Below are 18,430 nucleotides of genomic sequence, written 5' to 3'. Positions count from 1 at the left end.
CAACTCCAGGCTATAGGATTATAAAGATGATGCTAAGTCAAGACTGGTCCAGTGTAGCCGACAACACTGTCCTGTGCTTTTTTCTACTGCATCTTCATTAATCATTGCGTTAGTTTTAACTCTCTCATGCTCCTGTTTTATGCCTTTCTCGATCCCAGATCATCTGTTCATGAAGCCAGACTACGTGACGAAAAAGTACGAGCCGGGTACATAGTAAGTAAACAGGCTTTATTGTTACATTTGTCTGTGTGGCATTGGGTGAACAGATTAAGTATACTGCATGAAAAGATTGATAACAGGGCGTCGATAAATTACTGGGGACTGTCGCGACGTAGGCAAGGCCAGTTTGTTTGCTTCTTTATAAATATTTCTGCCGATAAAAAGAAGATTTTCCCACTATATAGCTGAATACAGTTCTTGGATTATAATGCCAGGATTCGTTTGACGATACTGTTTGTTTGCCAAGACGAATATCGGTTATTGTAAGCAGCCTCAGGAATTGAGTTGAAATTTGAGCGATGTTTGAAATGTTAAAATGCTGTGACATTTAAAACTTGTATTCAAACTTGATTGTCAAAATAGAAATGACATGCTCGGATGTACTTCATAGAAAATGTGGAAGGTTTTGAAAAGACATCAATACAGATACTCTGAGTTCAGTTCATAATGCAAACATAAAATCATATGCATTATGCGAATCCATATATTCTGAAGCATGATTTATAAATGAAGTATGAGGAAGAACGATTCACCTTGACCGAAACAATGTTACTCAATATTACGATATTACAAAAGATAGCACAGGGATTATGACTGCCTTAACACTCTTTATGTTGAAAAAAAAAGAGGCAGTAGGGCGTTTTCACATCAGCCCGATAAAAATCCAAGCTCGAGATATTTATATATATATTTTATATATATAAATAGTCAGCAAAATAGCGCGCTATTTCGAAACATCGGGCTGATGTGAAAACGCATCATTACTGATGTATGTGATTTTCTTTACATGTATTGTCTTCTCATGAAGGCATGTCTAACATTCTATCGTGACATTATCGAACATGTTTGACCTGGAATTTTGGTCCATCATAATGATTTCTATTGCTGTCAGGATAAACGTATCAACTTGCTATGCAAGACTGTAAAACACAGACACAACCGGGCTTCTTCCATTATACCAACTAAATGGACGTCAAGGGGACATTCATATTTTCTACCTAAATGATAGCAAAAACCAAAATACTTCCTTAGATATTCAGGCATAAAATTTGTTGAAACAAACAAGGAAATGATTGCAGCATTTGTTTCATCGATTTTGCTGAGAGTAAGCGCAGTGACTGAGTAAAGTAGACAGCTGCAAGTGTATTCAATAGGTGATATAAACATTTTCAAAGTCCTTCATACGACACGTTCGGCACCATATCCCAGAGACTCCCAGTATTTCCGACTCGCTGAGACATAGAATTGGTTCTGAAGAGAACCAATGATATATCAACAACATATCTTCAAGTAAAAACAAATACAATTCGATGTATAAATCAAACAGTGAGGCCCGGTTGAATAATAGCTGTCCCGAAAGTGTCAGTACGGGCTCACGCTGTTTAATCATTATTATCATTATTTTTCTTTTTTGTTGGATATGCACTTACTATCACGCAACAAGGAGGGGCGGGGATAATCCTTTTAACACTCGTAAAAAGTCATCAGCTTTGCGGATATTGAGTCAGTATCGAGACAATTAACATAGCTCATTTATTACGACACATGATGGCATAGCCTATACTAAGCCTACATGTACGTACAAAAGAGGAGTCCATCATGAACTGCGTGCAAACACGTGGCAGTAATTGACATGCTGGTACATGACTGTATATATTAATGCTGCCTATATAATAGTTGAATAGAAGGACGCAATGCAACGGACAAACTACTCATACTTCAAATTATTCTACATTAACAGGTGCTTATTCAATCATTCATTTCAGGTATGAAGCTGTTTTCTAGCTTGAAAGTTACTTAAATGTTTCCTTTTACTATGTGATTCAGGTGGCGATGTTATAGTTAAGATGTTATGCTACGTTAACTAACGTATTGAATGTCAGTTCGGCATACTGCAATCTACAAAGTGGGCATATACATAGACATAAGCGGGTTGAAGTATGTGGCACTATACGAATTGAAGAACTATAATAGTAAAGGCATCCACCGTGAGTAGTGCTTTCGTCTATTGTTTCCCACGACATTATTTTGTAAAATATGTTTAGGTTTATCTGCTTTGCTAGAAAATAACCACAACGCTGCATTATGTGTAAGCTTGATTATACATTTTTCAAAAAATAATGCATATGCCATGTTTATAACGTGTGTCAGGGCATCATTGATGGTATACATTATCATGACGTGAAAGAAACAAACATTTCAATTTAAGGCAATATCTACTGACAAAATATTTGGGCCCTGTCCGAAAGAAGTAGTGGAGTAAAAACTTAATGAACAGAAGAAAACATAAAATCTTGGATATGAAAATAGTTTCATCGAAATTTATTTTTACTGTGTCTTGATTACATCTAATCATATGTTGAGTCAAAGATAAAATGCATGAGCGGCAATTTACAGTATTAACGAGTTTTTTATTTGTATAATGTAAAAATGGCCTTTGATAACATCAGAAAAACACCAAAAAATATCATATCGCTGAAAGCTAAAAAAGGGATAATAATGATAATGATAATAGTGGGCTCTTATAATGCGCTGAAGTCCATCAAGAATGATGCTCTTGGCGCTCTTACATAACCAACATAATACAACCATACATTAAGAATGACGAAGAAAATCCATTTTCTAACATAAGGCATCAAGTATTTCATCCACATTTCATGCGAACATCAGTGTGCTTGATAAGATCAAAATTTTAAATGGAACCATGTCTTAGTAAAAGTGTCGGTAGCCGAACGAATTTTACATTTGCCTAGATAATTTACGATATTTCCTGTAATGTTCAAAGCAAATTTGTCTCTGTACCTATTTTTGTCGTCCATTTTTTCAAATATTTAACTCTGTGCTTTCTGAAGTAAATGCCAAGAAAAAATAGATAGAAGAAGCTAACTAATAATTTAGACAATATATAAAGAAATGGTGCAACCAATCAACATTGCATCCTATCGCCTGCTCTGTCTTTATAACAAATAAAATACAAACATGACAAAAGATAGATGAACGAAAAAAACGTATCGCAAATCCATTCATATACATGCATGTCGACACAAAAAGGAAAAATGGGGACGGAGCATGTTTGCTACTTTTAAATCGTCTTAAGCTGTTACCCGAACAGTGTCGAGTAATTCTTAAGTGATTAGTAAGCAAACAGTTTGCGTCGTACTTCAACCCGGCTTTCCAAGCGTAGACAAATATTGACTCACTCTCGACTTATACGAAGTTTGACGATTCGCCACCTTCCCACTGTAGTTGGCCTACGGCCTGGCTACCGAGTTTTCAATGTGTTATACGCTTGTCATTATCATTATCTTTATCATCGTCATCATCATCATCATCATCATCATCAGTAGTAGAAGTGGTAGTAGTGGTAGTCCTTGTCGTAGTAGTAATACATGAATAAAGAAATAATTAATATTTGCTGTCGCCTTAACAGTAAAACAAACACCATTCAGACGTTCGTGGTCCGAATAGACATTTACATGCATGTTGAACATTAATGTAAGAAATCACGATTTTCAAGACGGATTTTTTTTTTGAGACAATGGACAGGGTTTGTGCAGTCTATTATGATAAAATGTACATCCATTTCCTTTACTATATTATGTGTTTAAATACACACATATGTTATCTCTCTCTCTCTCTCTCCCATATATATATATATATATATATATATATATATATATAATTTATGTATAATTATAGTGATAATATTTTCATATAAGCCACGACACATAACAAAACATCTTTAGATTAGAACCGAAAAGCATCAAACTGAGTGCAATATTGCGGTACATCGAACTCATGAAATTTTGTAACTGATTGTTGGGTGTCAATGTATTCAGTGATGTATAACATTATTCCATACCTTATTACCCATTAGACTATAGGGCACACACCAGGGTATCAGTAGACGATATTGAAATCAGATTCTTCCGTGATAACGTTGCGAGCAAGTGATTCACACTTTTTATCAAAATACTGTTTTGTTTAAACCCATGTTAATATTCTGACTAATCTGCAGACTAATTCTATGCCATATTTATTGGTTTCAGTTGTTTGTTATGTTGTCATCATTACTATTCACTAAAAAAGCAGCATCGATATTGCAGTCTTGGGACATCCCAATGCCAGTCCGTTTAGCTTCTGGAGAGATATTCCAAGTAATGCCATTCAGAATATACGACTAGAGTTTCCCCCTTGACAGCGGGAAGTGTTTCAGTATTATACTGTAGCATTTTTAATTACTGTGTTTGTATTCCTCTACAGCTTTCATAATCATTAGTGCCCTTACGTCATTACAAATTATTACTTTATACATTTTTTTTTTTGTTTATCAGCGTCATCAGGCATTGTCATCTCTTTGTGACAGCCATCACTATAAAATTTAATCATAAATCGGCACACGCATTTTGTTCTTCAGTGATAAGACAGATTCCGTCCCAGACGACACGGTAGTCAAAGCCAGAGGTCTCCCTTGGCAAGCCTCCGATCGTGATGTGTTCCGCTTCTTTAAAGGACTCAATATTGCCAGGTAAATATCGTGATGTATAGCCTATGACGTTGAAAAAGTATTATTTCTGTATGAAATAAAAAAAGGAATATATATATATATATATATATATATATACTCTAAAAAAATCGAGTGAAAATGTTCATTTTCACTCATTTTGGAGTGACCTCAGGGATCACTCGAAGATTTTGGAGTTATCCCTGAGGTCACTCTAAAACGAGTGAAAATGAACATTTTCACTCAAAATTCACTCCAATTTCACTCTAAATTCACTCTTTTTTGTATTCACTCTTTTAGGAGTGAATAGTTTCACTCGATTTTTTTTAGAGAGTATATATATACATATATATATGTTTGATTTTTAAACAAAAGAAGTGAGTTATATCTGACAGTCACTGAATCTAACACTGAATTAAATTTCGTTTTGTAGAAAACAACTACTATGACACCCGGAATTAACATTCTAAAGTAACTGTTCAATACTGTATTGACTGACATAATATGTCTACACTTTGTCTATGGTTAGGCTCGTTGAATACTGAAAACCCATTATTGCAGCAGATAGTGCTGCTTTCTACTGTCTGATTAATATTTCACATAGGCATGGAGTAGGGAATTTGCGTCTGATTTAACTTCAGTCTGCGCAGTCAGCATCTTTTGCCGTCGAGTATGAAGTTCGTGAACATAAAATGATAGTTGATTTCCTCGATTATCAAGTTATGGACAAAATGTATACTTTATAGAAACATTTTTCTTTTTATTGGTGGACAATGTTCCCGGATTAGGCTGGTTTAAATCTTTCATCACGTGGCAAAATAGAAATGAATTGTGACTGTTCTGAAGAGGAAGTAATGTGTTTGAAATAGCAACCACACACTTAGATCTAAACAAAAATAAAATTGCGCGGATGATACATTGTTATCAATATTCGTTGACAAAATATAATAGTTTATCCATTATTTGTATGGATGTGATCGTTATATTCATGATGTATCCTTGTGTCCTGATATCAGAAAGCCAACAAAAAGACACTTATATCGTAAAATAATGCCAACCAACATACACTCAGACACATGCAAACACACACACGCACAGACACACACATGCAGTATTGTATCACATATTATCATTATGTAGTAATAAACATTCCTTTTTGCAGGGGCGGAGTAGCGCTTTGTCTTAACACGCACGGGCGGAGAAACGGCGAGGTCATGGTGCACTTTGAAAGCTCTGAGCAGCGAGACATGGCGCTCCAACGACACAAACACAATCTTGGAAAACGCTATGTGGAGGTAACAAAAAACCTTATACATTATAACTCAGGAGAGGTGTGGGTGTAGTTTTTTTTTTCCTGTTTCTTTTATCATTGTTCTGAATTGGATTTAATTGAAAGCCTCTGAATTGTTATTTGCGTTTCTGTTGTTGGTTTCTTTTCACTCATAATAGGAGTCAAAATGTTTCAGGCCATTAGTTCCACGAGAAGAGGATCGAGCAAATACAAAGAAGTGAATATTGTCATTGATTTTATCACTCAGCCTTAGGGCTAGAAACACTCATATATTTTTACCTTCATGAACCGGTGTGCTTTACGTGAAACTGCATTTAATTTCAGATGAAAAGGAATGCCTATGCGCACTTCCACGTCAAATTATCACAGATCATCTGGGTTTTTTTTTCTTCTTCTTCTAATGTATTTGCCTGGTTTATTCCACTTAGTGTATTATGCATGGGGTCCCTGAGAAAGATGCTCTTACATCAGGAATACGTTGATTTATGAGATGAATATAACCATACGGTCGATAATTCATTTACTATTGGAAGTGTTAATGCCGCGGAACTGTACAGATTGTGTGTAGGCATTGTACAGATAACTGCATTGGATTTTGTTATGATGTCGCAAGGATTAATGTCATGCATCAGTTAAAGTCTTCTCAGGCTCTCCTGTGGCACTTCTTTGTTTCTTGAGAGGAGCATGAGATAGTGTATCTGTTAGAAGGATCAAAGCAAAAGTTTGCCTTCTATTTCCAAGTATAGTGTAAAAGTTGACAAACTTGTTCCCTTTACTCGTCGAAATAGTTTGTTCAAAAAACTATGAAAACGAGTCTATTTTGCCAAATGTGCCGTGAAGAAGGTTGTGTGATAGGGAATATTATGTGTAAACCGTGCAGTAGTAGGTACATCGGTGTAATTGGTGCTTGAAATAATATTTATAACAACACTATACCTTCGACTTCGCATATATACATCCGTGTACGGGTCTTCTCTCTTCAGAGAGCGTTTAGTGCACGAGTTGTTTCGGGATACTCGATAATGCCATTTTGCTCATTAATAATACAGTCAACCTCCAAACCTTCCATCTGCGGGTAGTTGGTTTTACCTTACAGTAAAACCAACTGGATGTTGCACGCACACACGCACACGCGCACACACACACACACACACGCACACGCACACACGCACACACACACACAAGGCACACACACTAACATAAAAGGAGTGGTGATATCGATGCTCTGCAAGGATTGTCACAGAAAATCTCTCCAAAAATGTGAATTTGTTCTTACATTTTTTTTTAATTTAGTGTCTGATTTGCAAATGAGATTGGCTGCATTTCGACTGTAAATGCGAAACAGTGTGTGTGAACTACTTTGTATCGTTTTGTGCCATCGATAATGCGAAACGAGAATTTTTCCACACGAAGCTCGTACGAAATGAAGTCTTACATGGGTAAGATATCTGCGTTCAACCCTCTTAACCTTGTTCAACAATGAAAACGAACAAACAAACGGCTGTTCCCAAACGATTAGATATTGTGTTTGATGAAAAGGAAAGAGCACTTTCTTCACTGTTTGCACTGTATTTATTTCCCGACCTTTTAACGGTACCTTTAAAGGTTCCCTCATTTTTACTACTACTACTTCTTCTTCTTCTTTTTACAATATCTGCAGGTATTCAAGGCGACCGGAGATGAATTTATCCGGGTAGCTGCAGGTATGTATAAAATTGTGCCGGCGGTCATGCATATTCTGCCAGCGTCAGTGGCAGTGTGTTAGTTGAGTGTATGTGTGTGTGTGTGTGTTGTGTGTGTGTGTGTTTTGTATGTGCATATCTCTGTGTGGTAGTTATTGTATTCTAATCTCTATCGCATTTTTTTTGACCCGAGACAAGTTTGTGGATGTGCGTATCACTATGCACTGTGTGACGAACCTCATTTTTCTTTGAACATTCGGCACATTGTACCGTATGTCTCCTCCTCCCCCCCCCCCCAAAAAAAAAAAAAAAATTACAACGGGACCCTCCCCAACGATAACTTTAATAATAGTGTATCAATTCAAATACAATTTCAGGGTATGAAACTATAACTTATTACCCATGGGATCTAACAGAAAACCCGATCCGATTTGGTTCAATGGTTAAAGAGAAATGAGCATGGTGTACAGCATGTCAGGAATCCCTTCCCTCCAAGTTCTGTCCATTGTGTTCACACGTTAATAAGAAGTTCCAAGAGCATCTACGTGATAAACTTAGAAGAATCAGACTCATGACATGCTTTACAACAATCCACATTTCTCTGTGACCACTTAAACAAATTGAATGGGGTTTTCGAAATATAGCTCAGATGTTATATTTCAAGACCCTGAATTAGCATTCAGACAGTTTCATCATATTATTGGAAGTGATCAATGCGAAAATCCGTTTGCATTTTTTTTTTTCGGGGGGGGGACATACTGTATTGTGCTTCTTGAATGATGGCACAATAACTCTAATTTACGAACATACCTTCAAAATCTCAAACCAAACTTTACTCCCCAACCTGCTATTATATTAACAGGAACATCGAAGGAGGCCACTCTGTTTCTGGCGCGCGACGAGGGACACATTATCGTGCGCATGCGTGGATTACCTTTCACAGCCAATGAGAAAGATGTGGTAAGCAGACACATTTTTTTTTATGCTATAAGAAAGTGAAAGACATCAAGTTACAAGATGTACTCCCTACGTAGTAAACAATAAAATTGTGCTAATAAGTTGAAATATGTACTATACCCGGGACATTGTGTTTCTTCTGCACACACTTTTTGAATAAGCCTAACCAGGAAGACAAAAGACCCCTCTATTGTGAGGTTGCTGGGTCATCAATCGATTGATGACATTGTAACGTCATACGATGAACATGGTATCAAGGCATCACATAACCAAGCAGTAGGCCTACAAGTAGAATAGCTATTATGGAATGTGTCTCTATTTGTCTTGAAACATTATTGCTTAGTATTTGTCGGACATGTAATAAGGAATATGACATAAAATTATCCCATTGATAAATCTATTCATACATGTCATAATTCTTTGAAGGTTTTATTTTCTACTCTCCTCTCATTATACCATGCTCATGAGCAAGTAATGTGAACACACTTTTCACATTAGTACCATCAAATAAATCTAATGAGATGAATGATATCAAATAAATCTAACCGAAATTATTTTGCCCAAAAGAGTACCTACTGCAACCCATTCTTCCAATACCACGACTATCTCCATCACCACAATCATTTCAGGTGGATTTCTTTGGAAATGAAATCCCCGTGGCAGGCAGCGAGGAGGGTATCCTTTTTGTCAAACAGAAGAACGGTAAAATGACGGGTGATGCCTTCGTTCTCTTTGCCTCGGAGGATGCCGTCTCCAAGGCACTGGCCAAGCACCGCGAGTACCTTGGCAACCGCTACATCGAGATTTTTCGCAGCACTACAGCAGAGGTCCAACAGGTAGGACGGGTTAAGGTCGCTCTGAAAACTTTTCACATCTGGTAATCAAATACTTTTACATATAGCTGTAGGGTGAAATGAATAACAAATCCACAAATAAGAAGACAGAATGAATGATTTAGAAAGGATAAACGAATGAAAAATCGTCATAATTATACATCATAAGTATAATATCATCAAGATCTTTGGTGAGTGATCTGATGAAAGTATTAATTTGCATAAACATGTCGTTCACAGGATATAACAAAATGAGAAATGTATTCCTCATTGAAAATCTTTCCTTTCAACCTGAAGGTGCTCTCTCGTGTTCAGTCGGAGCCTATAATGGCGGAAATACCGCAGCAGCCAGTCCTCCCTCCTGTCATTCCGATCCCGATGCCACTACCACCACCGCCACAACATTTCATCACTGCGGGAGTCGTGCGGGACTGCATACGCATGCGTGGCTTGCCCTACAATGCTTCCATCGAGGACATTATGTGCTTTCTCGGAGAGTGTGCCCAATATATTCGGCCACATGGCGTGCACATGGTCCTCAATGTACAGGTAGTATTTACCCTTTCTCTCGTACCCTCACAAAAAACGCCTTTAGTTGTATAAGTCGTGAAAAAGGAACAACAGCAACCACACTAACGAAAATTAGACATACATAATGTTGATTTATGCGGCAATCCCAGTCGAAACTGTGATTAAAAAAGAAGATGCATTTGATATTTTGATCTTCTTTTCGAGTGAATCGCTGTATCTGCTTGGAGGTAATTTGATATAGAAACAGTTAAGTGGCGATCAATTCATCATTCATAATTTTTAAAACTGAAAGCATTGCTTAAAATGAGGATTTTAAGTAGAATTGAAATAGATGGGTGTTATATATGACAGTCACAGCTGAATTTGATTTTAAAAAATGTTAAGAAGGAGATAATGTTAAAATTGCTCTCGTCATAGGGCAAGCCCAACGGTGAGGCCTTTATTCAGATGACATCTGCAGATCGTGCTTGCCTTGCGGCGCAGACGTGCCACATGAAGTACATGCGCGAGCGGTATGTGGAAGTCTTCCAGTGCTCGGGTGAGGAGATGCAACTTGTGCTCACGAGCGGGATCAGAAATGAAAAGGCCCCACAACCACAAGGTAACCGGATGATCAGATATAATTAGTCATCCATTTCTCTGATTTTCATCCAGTGTTATGTTACAGTGAGACTATCATACTATTCCTAACAATGCGCAAGTAATAGTGAAAAAAAGTATGACGTGAAATTCCCACAGTGACAACATTATATTTGCGGTTTCGTAAGTCCTAAATTAAAATAATGCGACACACGTGCTTAAAATACACCATAATTAACCCTTTCGTGAAACATAGATACATACAAACTCTCCAAACAGAAGATAATGTTATAGACACAAAAATCATTCAAACAGTATTATCACAATGCATACCATGAGATTAAAACCAATATCTTTCAGATAGTTCACGCTGGACAAACTTTTTCGAAAGTTTGAAACATGTGGGAAGGTCCACTGCTTGGACTGATCTCCTTAGTAGATTCGTGTGCAAGATATATATATATATATATATATATATATATATATATATATATTATTAAAATGATTATATAAATACACGCCATGAATATACAATATTATATGCAACCACATGGTCACAATGAAAATAATATCATTATGGTAAAGACAGTATCCTAGTCTCCTAGGGAAGTATCGTTGTAGAAATATGGACGTTGAATCATGTGATGGTTTGCATTGTGGATGGGTCTTTATCATATTCCAAGTATTCCAAAGAGGGATTGCTACTCACGCACCCTCTAAGTGTCACTTCACTGCATTAGTTGTCAATTATACATGTATTTCCCAGTAAGGGTTCTGAGAGCGACAATGGATACTCGTGCTGGTTATTGAAGCTTAGTGGAGATTTCGATCGTTCAACGAGATGGAAAACTGACCAGTATTCCATAAATACAATGGTAATTACATTATTACGATAATGACGACAATGATAAAAACAAATGTATCGCACACAAGTCATCGGATTTCTGCAACAAATTCGAGTTCCCCGTTTGTAAAAATGAACATTTCCACGTTACTATTCAACGCCACTTTTTTTCTCTCTTGAATCTGTCATTAGTAAATGCAATATCTCCGACAACTCCACTGGCGTATCAGCATCCGCATCACCCCCACGCCCAGCTTCATCATCCTTCGCAACTGCCACAGGTCAGCGCTGGTACCATTATACCCACCATGCCTCATTTGACGGCGCATCCTGCCAACGCCACTCACCACACACAGCACCACCTGCCGCCCGGCGCCACATTCTTGCACCAGCAACAGCTGGTTTACCTCCCTTCCGGTTTCCCGAGTCCGCCTGTGTCTCCTACCGGACATCACCTGTATTACCCAGGAACCGCAGCTGGAAGCGTGGCACAGAGCAACGCCATGATCCGGCTGCGCGGGTTGCATACTGGCGCGACAGCACACGACGTGGCCAAGTTTTTCCAGGGCTATGGGGTGAGTACTTTAATTCATGACTAACCCCGATCTTAACAATCATCTTAACATTTTGCCTCGAGTGTCACTCGGTTGATTTTACGGGAAGTCGAGGGACTAACTAAAGCGCGGAAATCCGTAGTTGTACCATGATGACAGAGGGGTAAAGTTGTGCATATTAGAAGAAATTGGAGAGGTGGATTGCCCAATGGTAGGAGTTCGATCCTTTCAGCGGGCATTGCTATGCTGGCTAGCTGGTTTTTACTGCCTGAAAAAAAAAAAAAAAAACAAAATCTAAACTTTTGCAATCTACTCTGCCAGTATGAGGATGTTTGTTAAAGCTTTTTGCTGGTGATACCTATTATGTCTCCTCAAATTCATGCTACTGTGAGTACAAAAGATAATTATGTGATTGCATCACAAGGACAGCTCTACCGGGATACCTTTACCATCATAATACTAAGAAGAATTCCGGTAAACTAATTTGTAATGCAAGCTATGCTACTATTAATTGTCCACATCCACGTAATCAGCGAAGCACGGAAATTTGGATCCGTACAATCGAGTATGCGGTGCATGACACAGTTCATCAACACTGATTCCTTTGCATGACTCTCACTCCAAGAGCACTGAAACAAAATGCATCACCAAGACTATCATAAAAAGTAAGAGTAATATTATTGCTTGAAGACAAAATAAACAATAATTCGCCGCTCATTTAACATCAAGAGGAGACCAGTATAAATCATACTAGCATATTGAAGCCAACATGCTGTTATCACAAGAGTTGATCCTGACACCAAGAAAGCTTGCTGGAGGCTTGTTGACGTAGGGACATCTAGATTCCACATATCACAATTCCATGTAAGTTCTTCATACAAAATGACGATAATATCAATGATCAAGGTGATGATGGCAATGATCGTAAAAAGAGTTATGATGCAATATAAAGAACAATAATATTAGGTATAACCTAAACAATATTTAATGAGCAGTACACGGCAGATTAGCTCTTACTTGCTCTTACACATAAAGAGAATATTGGAGGAAGTTTCATTCATGTCATGTCATGCATCTCCATGTGCTGCATGCAGACTTCTCTCAGTTTACGATCCCTCCCATTAGATGTGACAAGATGGATGTTAGTCAGAGATAATGTCTGCTTTCACAAACAGAACGAGAAATGATTTCATTTAAGGAGCTGGAGACATAGGATGTGTTCCTATGACTGAATATCAATCATATTCGCTCCCTCTCGTAGGAATGAATTATTGCTTGCCTCTTCCTCATGTAGGTGTGTTGCAAATTGCCCCTACAACTCTGAAATATGTTTTCATAAATCAAGAATATAATTTCCAGAGCTTACTCACTTTTTCGCTGGCACATAACTTGTCAAAGCAACTGAAATGAGCGTTAGTAGGAAAAAAATCCGATCATTACTTATCGAATTAAGCACACTCGTAATCTTGACGTCTGCTCTGTGTAAATGCAATACCAAACTATCGAACTTTGGTTGTAATAGTTATATTGTTTTCTCTTCCATAGATTGTTAAAATGAAATAATGGAATGACTCGTCCACAGTAATTTGACTTGGGATTTCCTGTGCAAAAGTGTATTGTTGTAGTGAAGGTAATGACTGATCCTAATTCGCAAATTGTTCGCGTGCTTTTTCATTAGGAGGGGGTCAGGGTCGTGGGGAATCTGGGCGGAGCCTCAGGAAACTCCTTGGTTTTAGTGGATTTGTAATTGTATTTTCGTTTTTCTTTCCAAATTTTCAAGATGTTTTCGTGTCCAAAATGTTCCTTTATGCATATCTTTCGTAGCCAAAAGTGCAATGTGCGCGTACGTGCGTATGTGTGAGTATGTACCAAAGATAGTGTACCCACCCCGCGACCGATGAAGTCATAATACACGCACAATCACGTGATTGCAATTCAGCTACTAAGTACTTATAACGATGTTTTAGGGAACACTATTCAGATTTTAGGAATGCAATAAAGATCTCGAATAACTGAAGGTTGAAGAAGAATCAATTTGTGAAAAACCCATTTTCTCACACTTTGTACCGTGGTAGTCGTGATAAGTGTTCTCAATCGGTCCAAGGTTTATTAGTCAAAAGATTATCGTAACTTGTCGAAATGAACTAAATGTCTTCGATAAACTGAACTGAACTGAACAGAGTAGATGTGAGAATAAAGTGCATGCATGTCCCCTCATTTCGTTAGGCTTGTTTTCTACAGGACGTGTACACTAACTATATAGCGCATATTGATATGTTACATTGATTTTCATGAATCATTTTATTTCTAATAACTTCCGAAGGGATTAACAGCGGCCCGCACAACGGATTCATGGCCATGACTGCCGGTCTCCGGGTCGGCAACAGAAGGGGGTCTTATGTAAACCCTTCTGGTCTTCGAGATAAACACAGGGTGAACAACTAACTATGCAATAGGTACAAGATGCAGACAAATTACAAAGAATACCGCCAAAATGATGTCATCAACAAAATAGTAGTATACATTAATGGCACGCGCTTGACATGTGATGGGATACTCATTCGGTGCATTGGTTCTAAACTGTATTGCTATAATCCATGGTAGCGTTTGTTACCATCTCCACGGTGTGGAATGTTGAATTTTGATTATGCGCCTCTCCAAGAAAGTAAATCATTACTAGTCATTGTCTCCTTGGCAGCGGGTTATTACTGATCCATGCGATTGGGGTGTATACTGCAACATGGGTGATGTGGGATGCAATACGGGGTATCGCGAGGCAATATCATTCCATTGCACGTCCTAACCTTCAGAAGCATTCATTCAGTCTCTTATTGTCTTCACGTCACAGCTTTCTTTGTTGTTGTTGTTCTCTCTCTTTCACATTGTTTTATTCTTTCACCAAGCATTCTAACAGCGGGGTTGCGGTGATATTAAGGCATCTTAATCTGGTCTATTGTTATTAACTCATTTTGTTCTCCTTGCATGCCACTGTATAGGATCCTCCATCTTTCGTCTCTTCCAGTTTTGTGTCATAACAAGTTCGTATCGTATGAAATAGCCTAAACAAGCAATTTTTAGCTATATATGGAACGATGTAGGAAAGGTGATTGTAGCTCCTGTGCTGTCAAAACAGAAACGTAGATCCGTCTGTTATATCCGGCTACGTCTCTGGTTACTTGTGTGTGTGTGTGTGGGGGGGGGGGGGTGGGGGGAAATGTCTGTTATTCTAAAGGTTAGTTAATCCGAAAGTGAAGTAAGGTTCGTTATTCCGAAACACACAAATTCCCTATGACTATATAGATGCTCGTTAATCCGAAAATGAAAAAGTGTACATTATAAATCCGAAAATTTGTGGCGTTATTCCGAGGATTCATTATTCCGAAAATGAATTAAGATTCGTTATTCCAATGGTTCATTATTATTCTGCAAAATGAAAAGAAGGTGTGTATAAACAAACCGTCGGAATTACGAACCTTATTTCGTTTTCGGATTAAAGAACCTTCGGAATAACGAACGTTTGTTTGTTTGTTTGTTTGTTGTTGTTTTTTTTTTAGCATTTTCGGATTAATGAACCTTTGGAATAACAAACCTTATTTTATTTTCATATTAAGGTACCTTCAAGATAAATATTCTTAATCAATTTTCGGATTGACCCTCCTTCAGAATAACGAACCCTCGGAATAACGAACCTTATTTCATTTCCGGATTAACAAACCTTCTGAATAACGAATTGTAACCGTGTGTATAATTATGTATGGGGGGGGAGGGTAATTGTGTGTACTACTACGAAAATTGATGTTTTTGTCAAGTCAAGAAGGTTTAGCATTACGCATTAAAGAGGTAAGATTCCTGTAAATGAGGATTGCCTGACGAGAGAGTTTTGTATATCTTACTCTGACAAATTCAAAGTAACAGATCAGTGCACGTTAAAACAAAACACTGAGGTATAGTGTGCAGAAGTTACGATTTTTTTCCGGTAGTAAAATTGTCATCTAACATCACGTCTTTTTTATACTTCGATCTCATGCGACCCTGACGTCGCTTGCCCACAAATCCTAATTGCTGAAGAAAGACACACAAGCACACACAAATCAAGACTTTTTTTTGGGGGGGGGGGGGGGACAAGTCGTGCTGATCAATAATCAACGTCCTCTGTCATTTCAGGTGCACAAGATTATAATCTCTCATAAATACTGTCTATTTCGACCAAAGGTAGAACAATTTTTGACAGAAACTGACATTAAATTTCATTTCGAATAACATTAGATTATCTTTACAAGGAGGGCTAGAAACGACATGTTGGATGACTTTATCACATTATTTTTTAGCCTCGTATAGAAGATGCATAGATATACGCCTGAAAGCGTTACATTGTCCCTTGAATCAAACAGCATGTCTTTGCGTAGACTAAAATCTCTTTCGAGACATGAAAAAACAGCAATTTCAATATCGCAGCAATTATTATTCAAAACTCTATCTTTCATTCTAACATTACTTCTAATGATAAAGCAAATTAAATCGTTACTGTTTGGTAGTGGAATCAAACTGGAATTTGTTTGTTTTTTCATTTTTATTTGTGCATGTAAAGACATTTGTGCATGTTCAGGTAATTGTAGCGATCCAACAGTGTTATGTTGCATTATGTCAGGTCCCAATCATCTCGACAAAGATGATTTTGATTTCTCCCACTGGAGCGTGCCAGTTCAACACAGATTATCGATAACGTACAGTAATGGGATATGATATGAAGTGTTTTCAGAATTAAAAAAAAAAAAATGTATCCGTCTTCTTAAACTGTTTGAAAGACTGTTTGTATAGAGACTGTTTTCTATACATCTATACATCAATTTAGACTAAATAGTAAAATGTTAAATACCTATTTCTGCAATCGATAGAATATGGTTTACCGAAGAAATATTGCATAGAAAAAAATATTGCGCAACAGTATTTTCCCAAAAAGAAGACTAACATCACTGAAACGGGTGGCTACATCTATGCTAATTATCAGTTTTGCATGAGATAATTTAAGCAATGCTGAGTATTAGCTGCAGTGTACATTCATCAAAAACCAACGCCAACTTTACACTGTTCTTTATCGGTCAAACAGTAATTGCCACGAGCGCGTCATTTTACTTCAATATACAGCGACAATTAGATTTTTGGGTTTTGAATATGGAAATTAAGAGGCCCATAGGCCGGTTTGCTCGTGAGATATATGACTCTTTTAGCACAAATTATCCGAAACTGAACAACTGAGAAGACAAATAATGATGTTTTTTCTCGCATGATATTTTGTTCAGGTACTACATGGAAATTTTTTACCATCATTATGATCATGTGTGAGATAGTAAGCATTTCAGCATTAAAAGTACTGCATATCTTCAAGAAGTGTGTGATATTCCGTTTTTGACTCTTACGAATTTTTTTATTTTCATGCGTTTTTTTCAACAAACTTAATGTCTTTCTCTGAGTGAAGTTGAGTTTTTTGCATCAGCAGTGTTTTCATAAACTGTTTTGCCATCATCCTTTTTTGCATTTTACCACTTTAAGGTACCTCCTGACAGCGTTCAAAATGACTCAAAGCGGAGAAAGCCATGGTCCCCTTCACCTCCCAAGACATTGCTGTCAGGGCCCTGCAGGACAGACAACGGCAATTCGCCGGCAAAATGGAACTATTCGTAGCCTGAAAGAGAGAAAGTAAAGGTGACCGTCTCCAAAATACAGCATAACAAGACTTCATGGAACATACGTAGGAACGTGTACTCGGAATTGGCCTACAGTCAGATGCTTTATTCATACTTTTGGTAAACTCACAAAATATCACGCACCGTACAATAATTATTATTGGCAGATAACGACTTTTTGTGGATGACACTCTTTGACGTACCCATGTCCTCCGGTGCGCTGAGGCTGTGTTTTAGCAGGGATGTATCTCCCTGCATGGTTTTTACCGTACGATGTTGGATGTTGGTTAAATGCGATAGGTTGATGATATATCGATCCATCGTTATGACATTTTAATCTATAGCGGAATAGCTCTTCCAAACAAAATATTACAACTTGAAATTTGTTCTCCCTTACGTAATCTCCGAATACCTGCTTCGCTTTGACTTATTTTGATCGCACTATTATCAACAAGGCTATACATTCATCAGGATTTCAGCGATTGTACCATAATGACACTCTGCAAGAGAAGTCTTAACCAGAGAAATGCTACATGTTTACCGCGCTTTACTGCAATATGCATATATATATATATATATATATATATATATATATATTTGTAAGAAGAAACGAGTCTCAAATACGCCATGGATCCAACAAGAAGTGTTTTTTTTTTTATTACAAAAAAATAATAATAAATATTGTAATAAAAAAAAAACCCTTCTTGTTGGATGAAAGTTCCAAGATATATATATATATATATATGACATTG

The 18,430-nt window shown here is 37.4% G+C and overlaps 1 protein-coding gene across 1 annotated transcript in view; it reads left to right on the top strand.

Moving 5' to 3' along the window:
• The window catches only part of LOC139744811 (epithelial splicing regulatory protein 1-like), a gene marked incomplete at its 5' end in the record, with an annotated part of 29,690 nt that extends 11,682 nt beyond the window's left edge, over positions 1-18,008 (top strand). Inside the window, 11 exon segments of the mRNA XM_071655226.1 lie at positions 159-213; positions 4,637-4,747; positions 5,886-6,018; positions 7,675-7,717; positions 8,559-8,656; positions 9,283-9,489; positions 9,784-10,035; positions 10,435-10,618; positions 11,633-12,015; positions 17,545-17,577; positions 17,580-18,008. Coding sequence (XP_071511327.1) covers positions 159-213; positions 4,637-4,747; positions 5,886-6,018; positions 7,675-7,717; positions 8,559-8,656; positions 9,283-9,489; positions 9,784-10,035; positions 10,435-10,618; positions 11,633-12,015; positions 17,545-17,577; positions 17,580-17,681 — 1,601 coding nt within the window.
• Positions 18,009-18,430: the final 422 nt, after the last annotated feature.

Source organism: Diadema antillarum, unplaced genomic scaffold, assembly GCF_040938485.1.
Source record: "Diadema antillarum isolate AM-2024a unplaced genomic scaffold, OU_Dant_1.0 seq00001213_RagTag, whole genome shotgun sequence".
Lineage (NCBI taxonomy): Eukaryota > Metazoa > Echinodermata > Echinoidea > Diadematoida > Diadematidae > Diadema > Diadema antillarum.
Note: the sequence above shows the minus strand (reverse complement) of the source record. Positions and strands in the feature narration are given on the sequence as shown.